At 33.6% G+C, this 22728-nt stretch overlaps 1 protein-coding gene across 1 annotated transcript in view; it reads right to left on the bottom strand.

Moving 5' to 3' along the window:
- Positions 1 to 10839: 10839 nt before the first annotated feature.
- LOC126733352 (tRNA ligase 1) overlaps positions 10840 to 22728 on the bottom strand; it is a 35013-nt gene continuing 23124 nt past the window's right edge. The window contains exons 18-27 of the mRNA XM_050436609.1: positions 21440 to 21547; positions 19898 to 19995; positions 17340 to 17400; positions 16690 to 16766; positions 16514 to 16585; positions 16327 to 16403; positions 15448 to 15528; positions 12926 to 13028; positions 12622 to 12780; positions 10840 to 11699 (exon numbers count right to left, since the gene is read on the bottom strand). Of these exons, the coding sequence (XP_050292566.1) occupies positions 11307 to 11699; positions 12622 to 12780; positions 12926 to 13028; positions 15448 to 15528; positions 16327 to 16403; positions 16514 to 16585; positions 16690 to 16766; positions 17340 to 17400; positions 19898 to 19995; positions 21440 to 21547 (1229 nt within the window). The 3' untranslated portion in view covers positions 10840 to 11306. The remainder of the gene's footprint in view (positions 11700 to 12621; positions 12781 to 12925; positions 13029 to 15447; positions 15529 to 16326; positions 16404 to 16513; positions 16586 to 16689; positions 16767 to 17339; positions 17401 to 19897; positions 19996 to 21439; positions 21548 to 22728) is intronic.

Here is a 22728-nt window from a genome sequence, read left to right as displayed (position 1 = left end):
TTTTTAAGATTAATTGACAGAGTAATTTTTCAAAAATGGCATACATAAATCACTTTAATAATTAATAAAGAATCTTCTTTGACAGACTCAGGTGCAGAAGTGAAAAGTTTACAGTTAATTAATCATAAATTGCCTCATATTTGTACTAACGATATATGTTTTGAAATTGTTAAAGACCTCTCTTCCAAAGTTGTCTTGATGTATCCCTTTTTAGAGACAGAAAAAGGAATTGCAACCAATGTACCTTTTATCTTATCCTTTACCCCAAAAGAAGTTTATTCATGTAATAATATCACTATTTTAAAAGATATTGATAAAGAAAGAATCTATAGAACTTAAAGAAGTTTGTCATCTTTAAAGACAAAAATATCACTTGATGACCCTTTGATAGATAATGACATAAAGAGACTTAAACAAGATATAGAGACAGAGATTTGCTCTTATTCTCTCATTGCTTTTGTGCATAGGCACCTACAAATAGTCCAAACCCTTTGTGAAAAGGAACTTAGTGGAAAAGGCATAAAAGATGGAAATATGATTCCAAATTTTAGTCAATATGAATGGACTGACAGTTTGATAGAAGTACTCAACAAGATTATAATAAATAACATACTTACACCCATTATAGTATCCTTAGATGTTCATATAACAGATGTTTTAATAAGAGAAGCTCTGACAGATTCTATTTTGCTAATCATTAAAGAACATATTAATTGTGGTAATTTCTTGAATAAAGACAGATTTAATTTTTCTTAACAAACAGAGTTAATCATAAGTCTCTGATAGATTTTCCCCATATTATTACAGTAGTTGATGAAAGACTTTATGGAGAAGCTTTATTTCACATATTCTCACAAAATGAGACATATAGTAATACATACAAAACGGATAGAATCATGGCAGATTTTGTAAAGTTTTTGGATTTTAACCCCTCTAACATTGAAAGACTTCATCATGATTACTTTTATACCACTACTCGGCATGAGCACAAAGGTGTACAGAAAAAAGTTTGTTTTATTATATATACTTTTCATATAAAATACTTCAAAAGAATTTCACAGAAATACATTGGCAAAAGAATTTTAAAAATAAATTTTAAAGAAGCTTTGCAAGAAAATATTTACTCCAAACATAATCTTTTTCCCAAAACCCAATTGCAGACTACTATGAATAAAAGATCCTCTCAGAAAGACAAGGGCAAGGCACTAGCGGTGCAACCCAAAGGAATCCGAAAGCCTTCAATAAAAATTTTGGATAGGCATGAAGGCGTCTCGATAGAGACAATATCCATTCAAGATACGTTGCTAGCAGAGGCAATGTATTCATGTGGTGAAAAAAGTGTAATTCTACAAAAAGTGTTCCGCACTGACCTCATGTTTCAGGACAGAAAATTCACAGAGCTTCCTCTTCATATTAAAATACTTCTTGATAATTTACAAGCAGCCTCCAGAAACCTTTATTCTAAAAGACCCTTAAGGCTTTGGAATTACATCTTGTTAGCACCAGTGCATTCATTGAAGCATCTGGTTGTCAACTCCTTGGCAAGGAGGAAGGAGATTCAAGCTCCACAATGACAGAATCACAGTCTCTAAAAAGGTATCTTATGGGAACAAGCTTTTCAAAGCTCCACCCTAAGATTCAACAAAATACGAGACTTGCCATTAGAACTTTACTTCCTGAAATCCAACAGAAAATATTAACTCATAAAGCCCTAACAAGTTCTTATGACAGATGGATGCATCTTTTTAAAGTTTTAGTCTCTACAACATTTATCAGAACGGAAGACATGACAGACGACATATGGCTTTCTCATAAAGCTACATGGTATGAAAGCTTTGGAGAAGCATACAGAGTTTATGAAGGAACTTTTGACAGATACAATCCCTATCCGGGATTACTTATCAACACAGAGACAGAAAATCCAGTAATTTGTGATCCTTTATGGTTATCTGAAATGCTAGAAGCAGGGTTTATTAGCAAAATAATCATAACTTCTGGAATTCAAATTAGTTTATTTCCCAAAGTCATCCAAGAAGTAGCTACACAGATTGGAGGACTTAATTATATGAAGATCACTATCTGGAGCACTCTTCTAGCTTGGGATACTAGCTATTATATGGAAGCTCGGCCAGTACACATTTTGGCTCTTATCCATGATTGGGGTTGTATCCCTGAATACAACTGGTATACAGGAGATACTTATTTATCACTTGAAGATCCAAATGCTCTGGCTCAAAAATGGTCTAATTTCATGAGTAATAAGATTTATGAAGTACAGAAAGAATTGGACAAAAGGTTCCACTTATATAGCTACACCAACATGATAGCTGTGTATGGTCTAAGACCTTCAGCAAGAAGGCTTTTTGGGAAAAGAAAGATTACTAAGGATCCCAGACTAATGACAATAAAGGATCGTGTTTCTATTTATGTTCCTATTTCATACTGTGTTCTATGTAGTAATTATGGAGTGATTCATGAGCATGAGCAGTATGAGGATAACTCTGATTCACTAGATTATGATAACTACACGGATACAGATTGATAGACAGACAGATATGTCAAGAAAGACAAAATGCTCTCCAGAACAGACAATGGCGACAGAACACTATTCACTAGTGACAGATCACTATTCATCAGCAACAGATCACTATTCACCAGCAATAGATCACTATTCACCAGCATGCTTGAATAGCTTTCAGACAGACCCAAGAAAGTCTAGACAAATAGAGACAGATATTTAAAGTTACTACTGTTCACTAGTATGCGTTTCCTAACAGATTCCCAGACAGACTACTGTTCATAAAACTTTTACTGTTCAAGATTCTACAAGACAGTAAAACTTTTACTCTTCAGACAGTGTTTTATTTTCAAAGCTTGTATCAAAGACAGTTTGTTTTCAAGTTTAATCAAAGACAAAAGTTTTATTCAAGTAAGATTTTACTAGTTTCAGTTTTCATATTTCATATTCTGTTTTAACTTATTTTGAATATATCTATTTTGCTATTTTCTTCTTTATCATCTATTTTATCATTGTTTATGCTTCTATATTACTGTTGTGCTCTCTCCTGGGTAGTTAATGATATCAGAGCCATGGATGGTAGATGTATGAGTTTTATTTCTTTGCAATTAAGAAGTTACTAGGAACATATATTACTACTTCAGCCACTACTTGCTCCTTACTCCGAAGATAGAAGATAGGTCCATTTCCAAAGTCCAATTTTAAGGTTCAATTCTCAAGTTCAAAGCTTAGGTCCAAGATAGCTCTCCCGCTCTTTCTCTTGTAATCTTGTAACCCTTCCCTTCTAGATAGATATAATCTTGTAACCCTTCATAGATTTTACTTTGTAATCTTGTAACTCTTTAGACAGTGTTTTATTTTCAAAGCTTACATCAAAGACAGTTTGTTTTCAAGTTTAATCAAAGACAGAAGTTTTATTCAAGTAAGATTTTACTAGTTTCAGTTTTCATATATCATATTCTGTTTTAACTTATTTTGAATATATCTATTTTTCTATTTTCTTCTTTATCATCTATTTTATCATTGTTTATGCTTCTATATTACTGTTGTGCTCTCTCCTAGGTAGTTAATGATATCAGAGCCATGGATGGTAGATGTATGAGTTTTATTTCTTTGCAATTAAGAAGTTTCTAGGAACATATATTACTACTTCAGCCACTACTTGCTCCTTGATAGCATTGTTCAGCCTCAGACTCATTGGCAAACCATAGTTTCGCGTTGGTCAGCCCGTTTTGTTAGCCGATGGACAGGCGTTGTTTGGGTGGTCCCGCAATGGAGTTTCCCGAGGAGGTGGTCCCAATAGCAAGGATACCAGTGGTTAGTAATATTTCCACCAGTAATTATTAATTGCTTAGAAATAGAATGAATATGTTTAGTCTCTCATTATTTGTTGCTAGGACACACTGAGGTCAGGCACACACTAATCTGAACATGGAAAATGATAAGATAGTTAATTCAGAGGAATATAGCATGGAAGATATAGACAGAAATTTGTTAGAATGGAATAAGTGGAATATACCGACAGAAAGAATTGATAAAATCTAAAGATAGATTTCTTTTTCTAAATTATCCTTTTTGACAAATTACACTATAAAAACTGTTGAAAGAACTTACTCTTCATTTAATGAATATGAAGCAATTCAGTTATTTTCTATGGAATCTATCAACCGACATAGAGAAAAATATGCCTTTTTACATGTTGGTTTGGTTCAGGTAGCTGTAAAACCATTAACAAAAGAAGCTTTAAATACAAGTTTATTACTTTGTTTAAGAGATGACAGACATTTAAGATTTAATGACTCACTTTTAGGAATGATGGAAACAAGTTTACATAATGGACCAGTATATTTTAATTGTTATCCTAATTTTGCTTTAAGCTTATCTGACAGAAATATTATGGATGCTTTCACTTTGAATGTAAAAACACACGGCTACTATATTAAAGAAGGCTCAGAACCTTTAGCCATTATTTATAGGATTTATTATAAACTAATGAAAACCACTCTTGACCCTCAATCCATGGTTGAACCATCCCCTAAAGGACATACTCTCCTTCTTCAGGCATCAACCGCAAATAGTAGACTTCGTATACCCTAACAGATACAATGGAAAGATATAAACCTTCTTGAACAATGGCAACTACAGACCATTGCTCCCACACCAAAGATAGAAAACACTGAGCCAGATTTTATAGCCCAAAAGACAAATGGTACAGTTATTATTTCCTTCAATAATAATGATAGACATGCCAATAGCCTTATTAGACCCAATAGTTCTTCAGGCAAAAAGACCCCTATGATGTTTACCCCTAGAAGCTCCTTCTCCTCTAGGACAGCTTTCTCTGATTCAAGACCTTTACCTCCTCAGAATCTTCCTCCAGTTATACACCTTCCCCCTATAAATACTAAAAGAACCCCTGTCCAGACAGAGACAGCTTATTATCCGGCAGACACCACACAACCTACCCATAATGTTCACCAACCCCTTTATCAACCCCAATCTTAACCTGACTCTCCTACCCACACAAACATATTAGGATTTACAGAACATGATAGACAAATTAATGTTTTATCTAAAGAATTTGTTTTAGATAAAGAATTACTAAAACATGACTACTTAAAACCCAAAAATAGTGACAGAAAAAACCAATTTTTTGAGAATTATAATGAACAAGAAAGGAATAATTTAAGAACCAAGTATTATGAAATGATGACAGATTTACAGACACACTTTAGTTTCTTTGATTTTTTGGACTATCATAACAAAAAGATAAGTGTAATAGAAAAGACATTGTCATGGACAAAGATAGAAAATCATGAGAAAGTATATCAGACTTATCCACCCTTTGAATCAATTATATTAAATCAAAATAGTGGAGTCCAAGTGTTGGCTACTCCTATCAAAAGACCTAGTCTAAGTGATGATAATAAGAACCTAGATGGTATAATTCAACAGAATAATTACACCAATACCTATATAAAAACAATTGGTCAAAAGCTGCAAGACATAAAAGACAGAATAACATCCCCTTCCACGTCCATAAAAAAAGAAAATGCGTCTAATACCCCTTTGTTTATCCCTCATGAAATACCTCCTCACCTTAGAGCACCTTTAAAGAGACCTATGACAGAGAAAACTGAAAATTTACTATATGAAATAAATAAAAAAACTAGACTTAATGAAACTAGAATTATTAAAGGATATGGAGCCATTAAAAAACAAGAATATTATAACGTTAAATACAACAGGACGAACTGACTCTTCAAAGGATGAAGAATCAGAAGACAATCAATTGACAGATTTGATAGATTTATCTGACATAAATAACTTGGAATCACAATTTACAGATAAATTACAAATTAATAAATTAACTTTAGCATCTTCATCACAAGATCGCAAAAAAGGAAGAATTGAAGAATTATACCCTAAAAAGAATTGGTATCCTAAACCTACTCCCCCTGATTTACAATTTGAAGAAAGGCATACTTATGTCAATTCATCTTACTCGCCAGATTTAATTTATGAATGGAATATTGATGGAATGTCAGAATATGAAATAATAAACCTTTTACATGAAATTACTTTGCTCACTAATGTTTATAAGAATCATGGAAAATAGGACCATCAGATAGCTCATTTAATTGTCACTGGTTTTACTAGTCAATTGAAAGGCTGGTGGGATCATTATTTAAATAATGATGACAGAAATGAAATATTAACAGTTGTTAAAAGAGAAACAAATGGAAGTGTTATAATGACAAATAGACAGCCTTCACAAGATGCAGTTAATACTTTAATTTTTACCATAACTAAACATTTTTTTGGTGATCCCAATCAATATAAAGAAAGAGCTTCAGATGTTTTAATTAATTTAAGATGTCCACAACTTTCAAATTTTAGATGGTATAAAGATGTTTTTATTTCAAAAGTTTTAAGTAGGAATGATTGTCAACAATCCTACTGGAAAGAAAAATTCATTGCTGGCTTACCTTATTTCTTTGCTCAGAAAGTTAGACTTGATATAGCCAATAATGAAGGACCTATAGACTATCCTAGCTTAACATATGGAGACATAATATCTTCCATTAATAAAATAGGTCTATGGCTATGAAATGATTTAAGGCTAAAAAATCAAATAGAAAAAGAAAAAAGGTATGCTAAAAAAGAGCTCAGAACTTTTTGTGAGCAATATGGTTTTGACCCGTTAATTGCCCCCTCTAGGAAAAGAAGAAAAGAAAAGAGAAATGATAGATACAATAAAAATAATAGAAGATATTATAAAGGTAAGTCTAGAGACAAGAAAGAAGAATCCAAAAGAACGAAACATGATAGACGTAGGGAAAGTGACATTACTTGCTTCAAATGTGGGAAAAAGGGACACATTAGTAAATATTGTAACTTTCAAAGAAAGATAAATAAACTTGACATATCAGGAAAATTAAAGGATAAATTAATAAGTATAATAGAACTGACAGATAGTGATGAAACAGATAATGAAATTCAACAGATAGATAATTGTAACATCACCTCATCATCATCTACAGATGTTTCTTCACATGATGAAAATGTTAAATTATGTTATTGTAATAATCTTGATAATTGTTATTGTAAAAGAAAATTAAAAATAAGTGTCTTAACAAAACAAGAAGACATAATAATGGATTTGATAGACAGACTTCCAGATCTACAGTCTAAGAAAGATTATTTATCCAAATTAAAAGAATCTTTAACTCAAACTAACAGATTTGAAATAGATCTAAAAGATTATAAGTCAACTTATAATTTTACAGAAATTACTACTAGATTTAAACCCAATAAACCTATAACTGTGACAGAGCTACAAACAGATATTAATAATCTAAAAAATGAACTAAAAGAATTAAAATCAGAAAATTTCATCTTAAAAGGCATGGTTGAACAGATAACTGCACAAGTAATTAGCATAAAAGATAGAATTAAATATTGTACTGAACCTTTGATAGACTCCCCTTTCCTTGACAGACATAATTATACTGGTGAAAGTTCTCACAAAGATGATGTTAAAGATGAATTTTTAAATATAATTGACAGAATGATATTCCAGAATTGGTATACTGAAATAACTTTGGTTGTTCATAAAGAATTCTCATTAACAGTTATTGCCCTTGTTGATTCAGGTGCTGACATGAATTGCATACAAGAAAGATTAATACCTTCCAAGTATTATGAATCAACAACAGATAGATTAACTCAGGCTAATGGTGATAGACTTAAAATAAGTAATAAACTAACTAAGGCATACATATATAATAATGGAATCAATTTTAGAACACCTTTCTTCTTAACAAATAAGTTGTCCTCTAAAGTTATATTAGGAAATCCTTTTTTGGCTTTACTTTACCCTTTTTTCACGACAGACAATGAAATATGTACTAATATTTTGGAAACAGAAGTATTCTTTAAGTTCCTCCTACCCCCATTCCCCAAGGATATACACTTACTGAAAGAAATTTCCATCTCCAAGGATAAAAGCACTGATAAAATTGACCTAGTAATAGATGATGATGAGATTCCTACAAATTCAATGGTAGATAATACTATTCTACCCAGTAGTAGTAGTACTTAAGTATATACATTTTATCTACCAAAAAAATTTTTCAAAGTCTTTATGAAAACAAAATATTTTATTTCCTACCTTTGTTGACTATTAATTCTAGTCTTTTGTTTCTAACTTCCTATGTATCCTTCCATTATTTTGGCTTTCAAACATTTCTTTTATCTTTATGACAAGATCTTTTCCTTGTACTATAGGATCATGACTTTTAGTTCTTTCTTGTCCTTTCTCAAACAATATTTGACTCCAACCTCATTGTCACTTCCATAATGGTCTTTACTATATTAATTAGTTAATTTTAAAAATTAACAGTCAATTGCCTGGCAAGCAAGATAGCCATTCTAAGGCTAAAATCTCAGACCAAATTTTGCCAAAATAAGTCAAAGCATGAAGGCGTCTCAATAGAGACAATATCCCTTTAGAATACAAGGTCAACAATGACAGTGTACTCAAGTGGTGATCAGAAAGGTTTAACAAACATAATGACAGAATAGCTACTATAGCTACCAATTGGACAAAATAACAGACAAGATAGACAACTACGACAGATCACTACTCCCTTGCGCCAGATCACTATGGTTTCCAAACAGATACAAACAGATGTTCCCATGTCACTACTGTTCACGAGACAGATGTTCCCAAGTCACTACTGTTCACGAGATAGATGTTCCCAAGTCACTACTGTTCACAAGCACGTGTAAAAAGAGTTCAGACAAGGACAAAACATATTTTACAGATATAGATAGATGTTCCCAAGTCACTACTGTTCACGAGCATGCGTAAAAAGAGTTCAGACAATGACAAAACAGATATTTAAAGTCACTGCTGTTCTAAAGTCACTGCTGTTCACTAGCATGCGTACCTAGACAGATTCCCAGACAGATTACTATTCATAAAACTTTTACTGTTCAAGATTCTACAAGATTCTACCGACAGATTAACTTGAGTTCACTTTACTTAGCTCAGGTTACTTTTAAAGACTTATCATGGTTTATTTCATCTAAAAAAAGATAGACTCCGAAGACAGAAGATAGGTCCATTTCCAAGGTCCAATCTTAGGTCCAAATTTCAGGTTCAATTCTTAGGTTCAAAGCTTAGGTCCAAGATAGCTCTCCCTCTCCCTCAGAAAGGCTCTTGTAATCCTTCCTCTCTTGTAATCTTGTAACCATTCCCTTCTAGACATATATAATCTTGTAACCCTTTACAGATTTTACTTTGTAATCTAGTAATTCTTCAAACAGTGTTTTATTTTCAAAGCTTGTATCAAAGACAATTTGTTTTCAAGTTTAATCAAAGACAAAAGTCTTATTCAAGTAAGATTTTATTAGTTTCAGTTTTCATATTCCATATTTTGTTTTAACTTATTTTGAATATATCTATTTTGCTATTTTCTTCTTTATCATCTATTTTATCATTGTTTATGCTTCCATATTACTGCTGTGCTCTCTCCTGGGTAGTTAATGGTATCAGAGCCGGATCAAAAGTGTATGGAACTCTCACCTCTCATACAAGGATAAAGGAGGGCTCTCCACTGTACAGCGTACGCTTTACGTACGTGGCTCTGGTAGGTACTGCTCATGTTCCTTTGTAAGGGCATTCTTGGGGTGACCTTCCATACCCCTGGAGAGGGCGTTTTTGGGGAAGCCTTTCATACCCTGGCATGGGTCCCACGTTTGGGATTGCTTACTTGGGTGAATGATAGTAACCTGGGTAGTTAATGGGGATCGAATACTCCTTCCTTTAGTTATCAAATTATATAATAAAACAAAAGTAAAATGGGATGCCAGTGCCAAAAAAAAAAAAAAAAAACCTTCTGACTTCCAATTGGATTTCATTTTTGGCAAAAAAATATTCTTTTCGTTGGTTCACATCCTATTTCAACCAGTGAATATTTTAAGTCGTCATCCATTTTCGTCCTTGTATCCACTTTGGTAAATATCTTTGTCAGCGTGTCTAACACAACACATTTTAGGAACAAAAATATTATATTTTAGGTACAGAAGGATATATTTTAGATTCTCTTTTTATCCTTGAAATATCACCTATCCAGTTTTATTTGTCCGTAAACAGTAATAAGAGTGGCCAAAAAGAAGAAATATAATGAGTTTTAATTATCTTAATTAGTAAAATCTCTAATCGTCGAATAAGAGCTTTGAGTTCAATCTCCACTTATACACTAAAAAACTAATTGGTGTCTTGGTCTAGTAATAAAAAGTAATTACCAGAGTAGATCTTTAATATATATATATATATATATATATATATATATATATAACATTTTGAATTTTCAACAGCAAAAATAAGCTTTTAATTTTTAAATATGAAAATAGCTCATAAAGTATAGTTTAAGGACGAGAAGAATATTCTTCTCCAAAAAAAAAAAAAAAAAGACAAGAAGATTATTTGAACCTTCTATATTTTTTCCATATATCATTAAGTGGAGGTGGGTTCATCTAAACATGATACAGAGTATTATAGCAGTAGTAACTAGTAAGGTTAAAAAAAGCAGAACTATAAACCACAGCTTTCACATGACAAGCCAACATCACTCAAATTTCTTTAAGCTACACTATAAAAGGAAAATTCTGAGGTGCTCTAGGAGTAAAAGAAATAATACTCCCTCCTTTCGCATTCATGGTAACCTTCACCATGAATTTAATGAATAGACCCCACCATGAATGTGAGAGAAATGAACACCATTATTCGTGCTTCAGAGAATACTTAAGAATTACTCAATATAAAAATCAGAGCGGAATTTCATTGCATAATTTAGTTACAGCGCAGTTGTGTAACCTGTACAGGGTGATAGTAAGTCCTTTTTTACAGTTGCTTCTAGATGCATATCAGTCTACAGATCACAATTAAATGTGGTAAAGTTAGCGAAATAAACTGATACTTTTTTAACAGCAACAAATGAAGTTTGTCATAAAAGACAGTTTGTACTTTTCATTTACTGATATCATATAAACTTGTCATTGAAGAATTCAATCATCCGCTTCTCCTATTTCAAATGCCTATATATCCAAAATTTCTCAGGAGAAAAAAAATCTCAACTGTATCAAAACTTTTCCCTTCAACGAAGCATTCACTTTACCTATCACGCTAATACTCACAAAAACTCGTTGCTTTTAAAGGTTCTTGTCTACTTATATACCATTGTGAATTGAACCTGCTGCAATGAAGAAAAAGGAAGACTCAATAAAATTCTATTGTGCCGTGTACAGTAACAGGTGGGTTAAGTTCAATTTGAGTTGCCTTCCCCTCTGAAACCAATTGTGGTAATGTGTTAGCTTCTTTGGCAGTTACTCCCTCTCCAGTCCATATGGTAAGATGAGGCCACTGGTTTTTGGAAAGAACCTTTTCCCCATTTACAGAACCAAGGCAAACTTCGAATGCAGCCATTTTATCTGAGAAGAGCAGAGCAGTCAAATTCACTGGGACCTCTTGATGAAGGAAGAGGCCATAACCAGCTACAGCTGTAACACCATGACTTCTCTTGTGTGCAAGAGTCACATGAGCCCTATTAAGACTTCTAACCATATCCTTGTCCTTCAGGAAAGCATTAACCTTGGGATTGTTTTCGGCTAACTGCTTGGACAAATACAATAGTCATATAGTGAAACATCCATTTAATCCTAGATATGTACATGATGAAGAAAATTTGTTAGAGAGAAATGCTATGTCCACAATATTTCACAACACTTTCCCAAAAAATCTTAAGTGGCACGTTGTTATTGGCAATTAATGGTGGGCAAAAAAGCAATTTCACTGGTGAGTTCAAATTAAAACCAGTAACAACTTACTAGCTAGGATTTGTTGTGAAAATGTTGTGGATGTAAAACTTTTCATTCATTAAAAATAACATTGACTGTCAAGTGACAAATAAGAAAACAAAATAGAGACAACCACAGGACAGTGGGATCACAGAAACAGAAAAGTCTTTTTTTAAGGTAAATTGAACTACTTCCAAGGATAAAATCTGAATTTTAATTAGCTTTTATATAACTTCTAATCAGTCCCAATTATACATTTTGACTGCTCATATTCTTAACCACCGACAAAAAGTTGCAGGAGCATTCCATAATGGCAGCAGTGAATATCTACAGTAATCATGATGCCTTTGAATATTTTAAGTTGTGAATATAAAATAAGAATCCTTTCATCTAGCCTAGATTGGGCCCTGAGAGGTGGACCTTAGACCTGCCTCTTGAAAAGTCTTGCATCAGAAAGTCAAACCAATTGTTTTATCCAATGGACGTTGGAAAACCAAGATCTCCTATTCATAAGACCATACTCCATATTTTTGCAATATTAATACCCAAGCTCAGACTGTAGTTTTAGAGAGCCAAACGAGCTCCCACTAGTTCTGATCAATGCCCTCAGGCTGGCTTACGGATGAAATTTAGTAGTTCAAAAAATCGAAATTAAATTATTCATTCAGTTTTGGTTAGTTATCTCAAGTAAATAGTATTCTGAAAATAATAGATGAGAAGGCAGATGGTTTACATACATTATCAAGAAGGGTTTGGATTTCTGTAACAGGCACATTGACAGCAGCAAAAACAATGGCTCCAAACTTCCTCTTCTCAGTATCTGGTGTTGAATAATCACCCTTGGCAATATTTTTTAGTTGTTCCAACACTTGCTTGACAGCAAACTCAAATGGAACCTGGGGCCATGGAAATTGTAAATAAGATTCCTCTAGTGATTTAAAAAATTATTTGATCAGCTTGATTTCAAAGAACATTGACGCTAAACTGAACTGAATAGATCAAATTACAAAACATAACCAAAAGAAAAGAAAATAATTTGACCTGTACAGAGTTAAGATACTCAGTATTGCCGAATAAAACCTCCCGCAATTGTTTCTCCCATTTAACCCACTCCTTTGCATAGGATCCCTTGGTAGAGTCCAATCTAATATTTAAAAGAGAACATGTAAGATGCAACCACACACAAAAGAAGAGACAGAAGTAGCAGTAGTAGTAAAACAATAATGGGAGGCCAAAGCAGATAACATCCCTTGGGAGTCAATTCCAGATAAAACAAAAGAATCTCAAACAGGAGAGAAGAGAAATTAAAAGATCTAAGATTGTTATTTGATATACATGAAGTGAAGTAGAGAAGAAAGCTTAGAAGAAAGCAAAGACAAATAAAGAGTGCAAACTTAGTTGTATGCATTGCACAAATAAGCTGCACCCTCAACATTCAATTATAAGTTTATAATTAACATTATTGATTTTGTGTTTATAAGTACTCCGCAAGATCAATTATGTACAAGTCAGTACACCTTTATGGGAATTAGTACGGAGGCAGTTTGATGTACATAGTGTAAGCATTTCACAACCCTTAAGAGTGCGAGCAAGCATTAACACATGCAACAGAAAAGGTTAAAAACTATATATTATAATATTAATATTAAAAAATATGTAAAATAAGGGGGGTGAAGCAGCTTCCACAAGTGAAGCGAAGACTCTTCCAATAAAAGCATACTTGAATTGGCAACTCAAGTACTCAACCTTTTCAGCTCAACTCTTTCTTTACTGCCAAATAGCACCAACAATAAACAGTCCCAAAGTTTTCGATGGCATTCTTCTCTTTTTATTGCCAAACTTCGAATATCATAATTGTTAATGCCTTTGGAACAAAGTAGAAGCTAAAAGAGCAAAGCTTTCGTGTGACCAAATGAAGCAACAAGAGATGATCCATTGATCCTCTTTCTTTCACCAAGAATGCTCTGTTGACACTATCAGTTTGGTCAGCCCAATTTCGAATTTCCATTGATCTCTGAATGAATCAACTTTATTTGAAGATTTACCATCACCTCATACTGCTCTGGTTCAACTTAGTCATGGGATCCAATGGCAGCTTCAGGTTTTTCTAGGGAGGTGAGCAATGGCAGAGCTAGAAATTTGTCATGGGGGGCAAGTGAAAAATAAAATGATAATTTTTTCTTTTCTTTTCTGTATATACAATAATATAAAATAGTATTTTAAATACAATTTAGTATACAATACAACTACATTGTACAATCGTCTAAAAAAGTTATCAATAGTTTAAAGATTGGTAAGACCACAACCATTGAACGCATAAAAATATAATTAAATAATTAATCATACATTTTTGTCAAATTAATAGATACTTACTATATATGTAATATCAATTAAATAAAAATATATGATAAAGAAGAATAGTAACACACCTAGGAGTAGGACTAGGAGCAAATTTGAGACTAAGAAAAAAAAGTAACTAATATAAGCTTTTGCTTTTAAAGCGTATGGCTTTTTAATCAAACACGTGGTCAATCTCTTGGAATTTTAGCAAGCACCTAAAAGACTTCTTGGAAAAAGAAATCTATAGAGCATTTATCAAATTATTTGATCAAACAAAGAAAAAAACTAAGAAAACATAAAAGAGTGAGAGAGATAAGGAAAATGAAGAAAGAATCACATATGTAGATAGAGATTTGTTGCTTCTAACGGTGGTGTCATTTTTTGCTTATGAAGAAGAAAAGTGTAGGGAAAAATAACTTCATTCCGCTATCAACAACAAAGTAAGCCACCAGAGTCTAGAAGAGAAGGTTTATTTTATTTTATTTTATTTTAATGAAGGAGCAAAAATTTGAAACTTTTTTTTTTATATATTTTTTTATAAAATTAAATACTATAAGAGTAGTGCTCTGACAAAATACTTTCATAAAAATTTTCCAATAAAATCTAGGTGGTAAGTTGTTAAAAATAGGTAAACAAGTAATGTCAATTGTGGATTAAATAAAAACCAGTTCTAACTTGCCACTAACCTTTATTGTGAAAGAAGCATTAAAATGATCATATTCAAATTTATTTCAGTTGGGTTTAAATAAAATTTAGGGTCAGGGTGTTTAAAATTTTATTTTAGGGGTCAAACCAAAATTAAAAAAACATTATATATTAAAAAATAAATAAATAAAATTGGACAGGGCAGGGGGTTCATTTGAACCAACTAGCTTGGACATAACACCGCCCCTGATGGGATCCTACATTTTGACAATCCCCTTACTTCTTTCACTCCTTCCCAGAGCTAGATAAGCTGAAACGATATTGGGGGCTTATACAATGTAACATATTATGCATTGTATTCTAACCCTATATATATTTCTTGCACATTTATATTTTATACTTTTTTCTCATAGAAGATTCTAGACACTTGATAAAGTACAGAAATTGTAATTATGGATAGCTTTTAAATGTTGTCCCGAGGATATTGCTTCAACTAATATGCACAAATTACAGATATATAATTGTATACATGAGTATTAACCCATATCCATGATATGCTGGTAATGCTAATCACGAACCTTCCATGTTGGGAACTGTGAAGATTGTATAGATTTATTCCCTCCTCTAAAATAGACTTTACAGGATCAGGTAGTGGACTCCTGTTTTAATGCCCAAAAAAAAGCACAAAAAACAATAGTGTTATGCATCACAAGTACTTAAATCTCAGCTTGTAATAATGGTAATAAATCATCCTGTACAGGTAGTGATATATGTGTACAAAAAATACTTATAATAGAAGGGGCAGATCTGTGTCAGCCTCAAGCTTTAATTTTGGTGGGGGAATAGTTTTTTTTTTATAAGTAATAAAATTTTATTATGCAAAAAAAAAAAAAAAAAAAAAAAAGTCTCCCAAAGTATACTGGGTGTATACAGATGGAATCAATTCCTCAAGTTACAGATATCAATCAACTCATAAATTGAAGATTGAGAAATATAAACCATAGAAGACATCCAATCAGACACAGTTCTTAAAAGAACAATTTAATATCTGGTATGTTTTTTTTGATGTCCTCAAAACTTCGAGCATTCCCCTTCCTCCAAATACACTGTATCACACAATGAGATGGTGGAAGGAATAGTGTAGGGTTGGCATGGGATTTGAGTTAGATTAAATTTCACTGCTTATTAAAATAAGGACATTCCTTTATTGTGAAGTGGGCCTATATTCTAGGAAGCACAGATGCTTCATTTGGGGTGCCATACTTGTACCCGTGCCTGTATCCATGCTTCCTAACCTATATTAGAGATTTAATTAAAATCCACATAACTGACCTGTAGCACTACTGTCCACAGCACAGTAGCAAAGAACCATTCTAATGAGGGTCTTTTTTTGGTAAGTCAGTATTATGTGGTTTCAGTTGGAAGCCAAGTAACTTAGGAGAAAACTTGCTAAGTACCTATCTGATTTCAGCAATGGCATCTTCACAAGTGAGCCAAATCGTTCAACTAGTTCACCCTCAAACTCATTGCGACTCTGTAAGATGTCAACAAATAGAAAACTTCAGAAAAAACCACAGAAATGGGGGCATCTGCATTATAACAGATAAAAGAGAAAGAAGGAGAAGAGGGGGTGGGGAATCATGCCTTGCCCTCATAAAGGTGATAAAACATTAGCAGCACATAGCCAGCATTTGGAGATCCCTTGTCAAGATTTCCCTGCAGATTTCAAGCAAAAAGTTTTACTAGGTAGATGGTACTCTTGTTTTAGAGAGGTTAGGAGTCTGAAAACACAGCTTGAAGAATCAGAACTAAACATATACCGGATGATTAACTCGTCCAAGCACACGAAACATGAAAACAGCTAATGCGTCAAGAGAAAATGGATTTGTATCAGTTCCTGCACATTTGAAAGATCACAAACAATTTAAAAGAGAACATAAATGGATATTAAGTTAGCAAGACATTAATTATTTTTCAAGAAATCAACTAAGCAACTAAGCAGCTCTAACAACATTTTCTCAAACAAATAGAAAGTATATACATGGCCTAACCCCATAGCTTCCAAAGCAAACCTATACAGCAATTAAAGTCTGTCTAAAGACCCAATTCCCAGAATAATAAATGTCTCAAAGGAACGAAAAAATAAAAGTTAAAAGAAAGAACTAAAATGTAAATTTGTTTGGGTTTGCAGTATGTATCAGAAGATTCATGGTTTACATATTTAATGAAAATATTCTGTGAAGACTATTATGCCTCAGAGAAAAATCTTAAAATAAGGTTGACATTAGCATGAATTTAATTAACTATGTTGGTAAATAAAGCATGAAATCAATTGTCAACAAGCCAAAATATATTTCAAAATAAATTTCACAAGAATATGAAAAAATATGCAGCTGAAGGATGCATATAAATGACTACCAACAGAGAACACCAAGAAGATTAATATATCATGAATGACAGGAGGTATAACCTTCAGAATCAGGTACAACTGGAACTGCAGAGGCTCTGGTTCTGTGGCACATGTCTTCAATCTGCACAAGTGGAAAGTACATTTCAGCTCTACACACAGTCATGCAAGTTCAATATTTGTTGGCATTTAAAAATGATGAATCCACCATCTATTTACTGTTCATTATGTAGTCAATAATGTCTCTGTGTAAAGGGGAAAATTTTGACCATTCACAAAATTTGAGCAAGTTATATAGTATGTGCCTTTGGGAAGATCAAGTGAGACATACATCAGTAAGATTTATTACATTCCAATCAACTAAGTAGAACATTATTCAAAAGATTAAATGGAGGGAATTGGATGATAAGAGCCCCAGATGACTTTGGAGCAGACTGTAGAATTGCTAAGGAGACAATTAACAGCCTTGACCAAGGAAGTAAGGAGAAGCCAACTTCATCATCACAGACGTGATGGTAAACAATCTGAAGATGCTGATGCAGATAGCAACAGCTACTTCGACAACCCATTTGGCCAACCTGTGAGAGGAAATCAGCAAGTGCCTGTGCAAGAACCAAGGCCAGGTCCTATGCATCTGCAAGTTCCTCAAAGAGAAGAGCCTAAATGGGAGACACAAATCAAAGTTGACCTTCCAAAATTCCAAGGGAGCCTGAATCCTGAAGAATTTTTGGACTAATTGAATCAAATTGAGAGGATCTTTGAGTACTATGAAGTCCAAGAAGGCAAAGCTGGTCTCTATCAAGCTGAGAGGGAGAGCCTCGGAGAGCCTCAGCTTGGTGGGGACAACTCCAAGTTCAGACAGTTAGGAAGTGTAAGGGAAAGATCCAAGAATGGTTCAAAATGAAGTGGAAATTTCAAAAGCAATTTCTGCCTTTCAACTATCTATATGCAAGCTATCTACAAAATGATCAATACATGAAAGAAGAAGGAGAAGATGCTCATATAGAGGAAGAAGAGCTTTATCATTAGCAACGAACGTCTTGCAAGTTCCAAGGAAAGAAATGGCGGATGACTAGTGTCTTGGAAGAAATAAGTTAACAAGGATATGGTGTCACAAGAAGATTTGATCACTCTGGAATTGAAGGATCAGCCCAATCACAAAAGAAATCTTCTTTCAACAGGAGAAAGCAAACCCCAAACCCATGGTCAAGATGAAGAAGGTTGGATGCAAGAGCATCTACATAACTGCTTACACTTGCAGCCTTGACACACAGCAGCAGCCATCCTTTATCTCTAGCATGATGTAACAGCTTGATGCATGCAGATCAGTGGGACTAGCAGATCACATGCACATCTCCAATAGTTTTAATGTGCATCACCTGCTGCCCTATCATGCCTCATATCATATTCACTATGTTCCTAAGAGGGGGTGTCCTGACGCAGTCCATTTGTAGTGTCCTTAGTGGCTGCATGTGGCTGTAAGGGGCTGCCAGCATGTTACAACCATGCTGCAGCCAAGTACTGAAATTTGCCAGCTTGGAGCAGGAAATTTAATACTTGTTAATGTCCAGAAAGTCCATTCATTAGTTCCTTATGATCAGCACTAGTGCTTATGTTGTATGATAAGTAATTCCTTTTGCTTGTAACAAACTTTATCACTTGTAATAGACAGTTATTTAGCTAATAGATTGTTAGTGATAAGTACAATAGCCTATTGGTTAGTTAGAAGAGTTTATTAGGCTAGATCAATCATATGGCAGCCACATGGCAGGTTATTGTAACTAACTTCCTAGCTAATCAGAAGCTTGCTTCTGTAACTATAAATAAACAAGGCCACCCTCATTGTAACTAGTTGAATTTGTGTGAATAAACCCCATACCCTAGAGGTATCTTTTCAAGAATGTGTCTCTTGAAAAGCTAGCCTAACCTTTCATTCTCTAAGCAACTTAGCATCCCAAAATTAATCATCCAATTCCCTCCATCATTAAACAAGAGCTTATTCCATTAATTCCTTACTAGTTACTAGATTTTTTTTTTTTTTTTTTTTTTTTTTTTTGAGATAGTTACAATATGCTACTAACCCCACAACTCAAACTACTAGAAATTATTAACTTGAGACATTATAATGAGCTCAAAACCAATACATTTTAGTTAACACTGATTTGACCAACCAAGAGCAAATCCAATTCAAATCACTGTAATTAAACATGTCATTAGAGCCTCTGGAACATAATAATTGCTCTCATGTACACATTTGAGAAATCTTTTTTTGATCCCAATGAAATCCCACTGTTTTCTTTAAAAGAACTCTGTCCATAGAAAATTTTCAAAACTTAATTAGAACCTTGTGAAACTTTGCTATAATCTCATTCAAAATCAAACCTAAAGATTAGACTCAATTTTTCTGAAGTTCATTGCAATAGTTATGTTCCTTATCTCATTAGAATGGATTGGGATTTCCCCAGCAGCCATAAAAGAGTAATACCATACTGTTTCCAAAACTTGTATAACTATCATTAAGAGGAGGATCGCGATCTGGGAATACATATTTGTTTTGTTTATCAAAGCAGGGAAGAAGGTTTCTGAGTAAATCATGGTATAGAAGTAGACAGCAAATTTACCTGTCTCCATACTTCTTCATTTGGTGCATTCTTGTCCGCAAGCATTATCGAGTATGGTTTTCTCTTGCGCTCATCTGCAACTTTCTGCCAATATTTTCCTGTCATGTAATACAAATATATTATTTTGCTGGGATATAAGTTGCAACTGAGCCCATATAAATTTCAAATCATTCCAGCATCTTAACAATAGGGAAACCCAGTGAGTGCTCCTACGATTGCAGCATATTATACAGAATACACAAAAAATCTATTTCCTCATAATAAGGTAAAGAGCTTTAATGCTAAAAATTAGGTTTTCGATGATCATCCAATTCTTTCTGCATTACATTTGTACTTTTAGCTCTAACTTAAATGATACTTCTCCAATTCTACTTGTGAGAGAAAGGTAGAGGGTGAGGTCGTGGTTCAAGATCCACCTAGTGGTGTGTAACTTAACAATAAAAAAATTGTACCTTGAGACAACTGGATTATAAAGAATGAAGCACTGATCTATATATGCCATTATGCCTATGCCTTACAATGGTGGGGGATAAACTGACATGATATCTCATTTATATCATGATCTACTAATAATGATATCTAAAATTCAAATATCATCCTCACCCCCCAAACCCCTTCCCCCAACCAAAGGAAAAAACTCAATGGTATAAAATCAAGATGTGATTCATTTTAAAGATAGGTATTAAGGGTTTGTTTGGGATGCGCTTATTTTATTAAAACCGAAAACTTTTTACTGAAAGTACTATAGATAAATGTAAAAGTTAGATGAAATAGTATAGTGGGATCCATAAATAGTACCAAGAAGTGCAGTGAAACCTATAAATAGTAGTAAAAATAAGCCGAATAGTAAAATAAGTTGACAAAATTAATCATGCCAAACGGACACTAAATCAAGATAAATATTAATCAATTAACAAGTGATGACAATTCTAATGCTTTAATCATCAACAGCTCCCCATGGGACAATAGGGATGAGGAAGCCATTTTTCTAACAGCCTTATTTCTAATATATTACTCATTCATTCACATAAAATTCATACATTTGACCATAATGGTGAACAGTTCACCCATAATTAATAGGATTTCAAATAATTGTTACACTGAAACGACAAGTCTTTTTCCATAACATACATCCCTTTTATCCCCACTAATATGCAGGTAAGCTTCAAATTACAGTTAACTATAGTAAGATTGTTATTCTGAATGGTTCCAGTATAAATTATTCTAGGTGCTGAATAAAGCCATTTTCCAGTCATAATGATGTTAACCCACTACAACTATGCAAACATTTTGAGTAACTATGAAAGAATTCAAGATTCAATAATTTACATGTCATAAGTAACAATTGTATTAAAGAGAACTTGATATTATCATTAACTTGATCAAACTTGTAAAGAAACATGAAATAGATGCTGTGTAGGATACTAGGATGGCATCACAAACTATATGAAGACACAATGACATGATGGAGGTCATTCAAAACCTATACAGATGACTCAGATTCATAAGGCATCAGTTTAAAAAATCTGGACAGTGTCATACCTTTGATAAGGTCACCCATGAGACTGTTGACAGGCCGATCATCTCCGAGTCCTCCAGGTAAAGTTAGTAATTCCTTGCAAAGTGCAGATTTAGCACAACCTGGTATCCCTGCAAATGGCGATCCAGAAGTGGTTATCACTTATCAGACAAATGCATAGAAGCAATGTCCAATGTCTCAACTAAAAAAAACCACAATACCATCACTGGTTCAAAGTCCCAAATAAAAACAATAAACAAATACACTGTAGAATGAAGAGCCATCATGAAATATTCAAATGTATTGAAAGGAAAAATATGAAAGGAACAGTAACAGGAGATAACTGTACAAATTCACAATATTCAAGAGCAGACAACTAGGAGACAAGCTGTTTCTTTCTACATAAAGATGGAGGGAAATTGCTCTGTGACACAAATACATTTTGTTGAATACAAAGTAGAAAAAAAGTATAACGTTAGCATAGAAGTGTTACTTGACTTCAAACATTCAATCATCTGAAGTTCTAATAAGGTCCAAAACTAGGGTTGAAAAAGAACATCAGCAAGACGGCTACCTGAAAATATTCATCACCAATATAAAGCCTTGTCCAGGTGATGCAACTAGGGGCATGGGTCAAGTTTGGTTGGGTTGAGAGGTTTTTTTCAACCCAACCCACCATGGTGGGTTAAAAAAACTCAACCCAACCCAACATTGTCCAGGTGATGCAGCTAGGGGCATGGGTCAGGTTTGGTCAGGTTGAGAGGTTTTTTTCAACCCAATCCACCATGGTGGGTTAAAAAAACTCAACCCAACCCAATATGGGAGTCCAACCCAACCCAACCCAACCCACATGGATCGGGTTGGACACACGGGTTGGAATTTTTTTTTTAATTATTATTATTATTATTATTACTATTATTAAATTGATCATTAGAACAACTCTACCACAAATAAAAGCAAATTTATAACCAAATAATCCTGAGCATAACACCGACCAACACAAACTATACGAGGAGAACTTAGGGTTTGAGTTTTATTTAGGAAAAGAGGCAAAAAAAAGTAAATAACAAAATTGTGTAATATATTTTTTAATTTAAATATATATTAAAAAATATAGGCAGGTTGGGTCGGGATAGGTGGATTTGTGAATCTTATGACCTGAACCCAACCCGACCCACTAAAAAAAAAAAAATCTCACAACCCAACCCAACCCACTAACCCCTTAAAATTGACCCAACTGGGCGGGTTGGGTTGGATCGGGTCGGTTTTTGGCGAGTTGGTGGGTTGGCTGCACACCCCTAGATGTGCTAAT

The sequence above is a fragment of the Quercus robur genome, chromosome 1 (genome assembly GCF_932294415.1).
Source record: "Quercus robur chromosome 1, dhQueRobu3.1, whole genome shotgun sequence".
NCBI classification, from domain to species: Eukaryota; Viridiplantae; Streptophyta; class Magnoliopsida; order Fagales; family Fagaceae; genus Quercus; species Quercus robur.
This window is presented reverse-complemented; position numbering and strand designations above follow the sequence as displayed.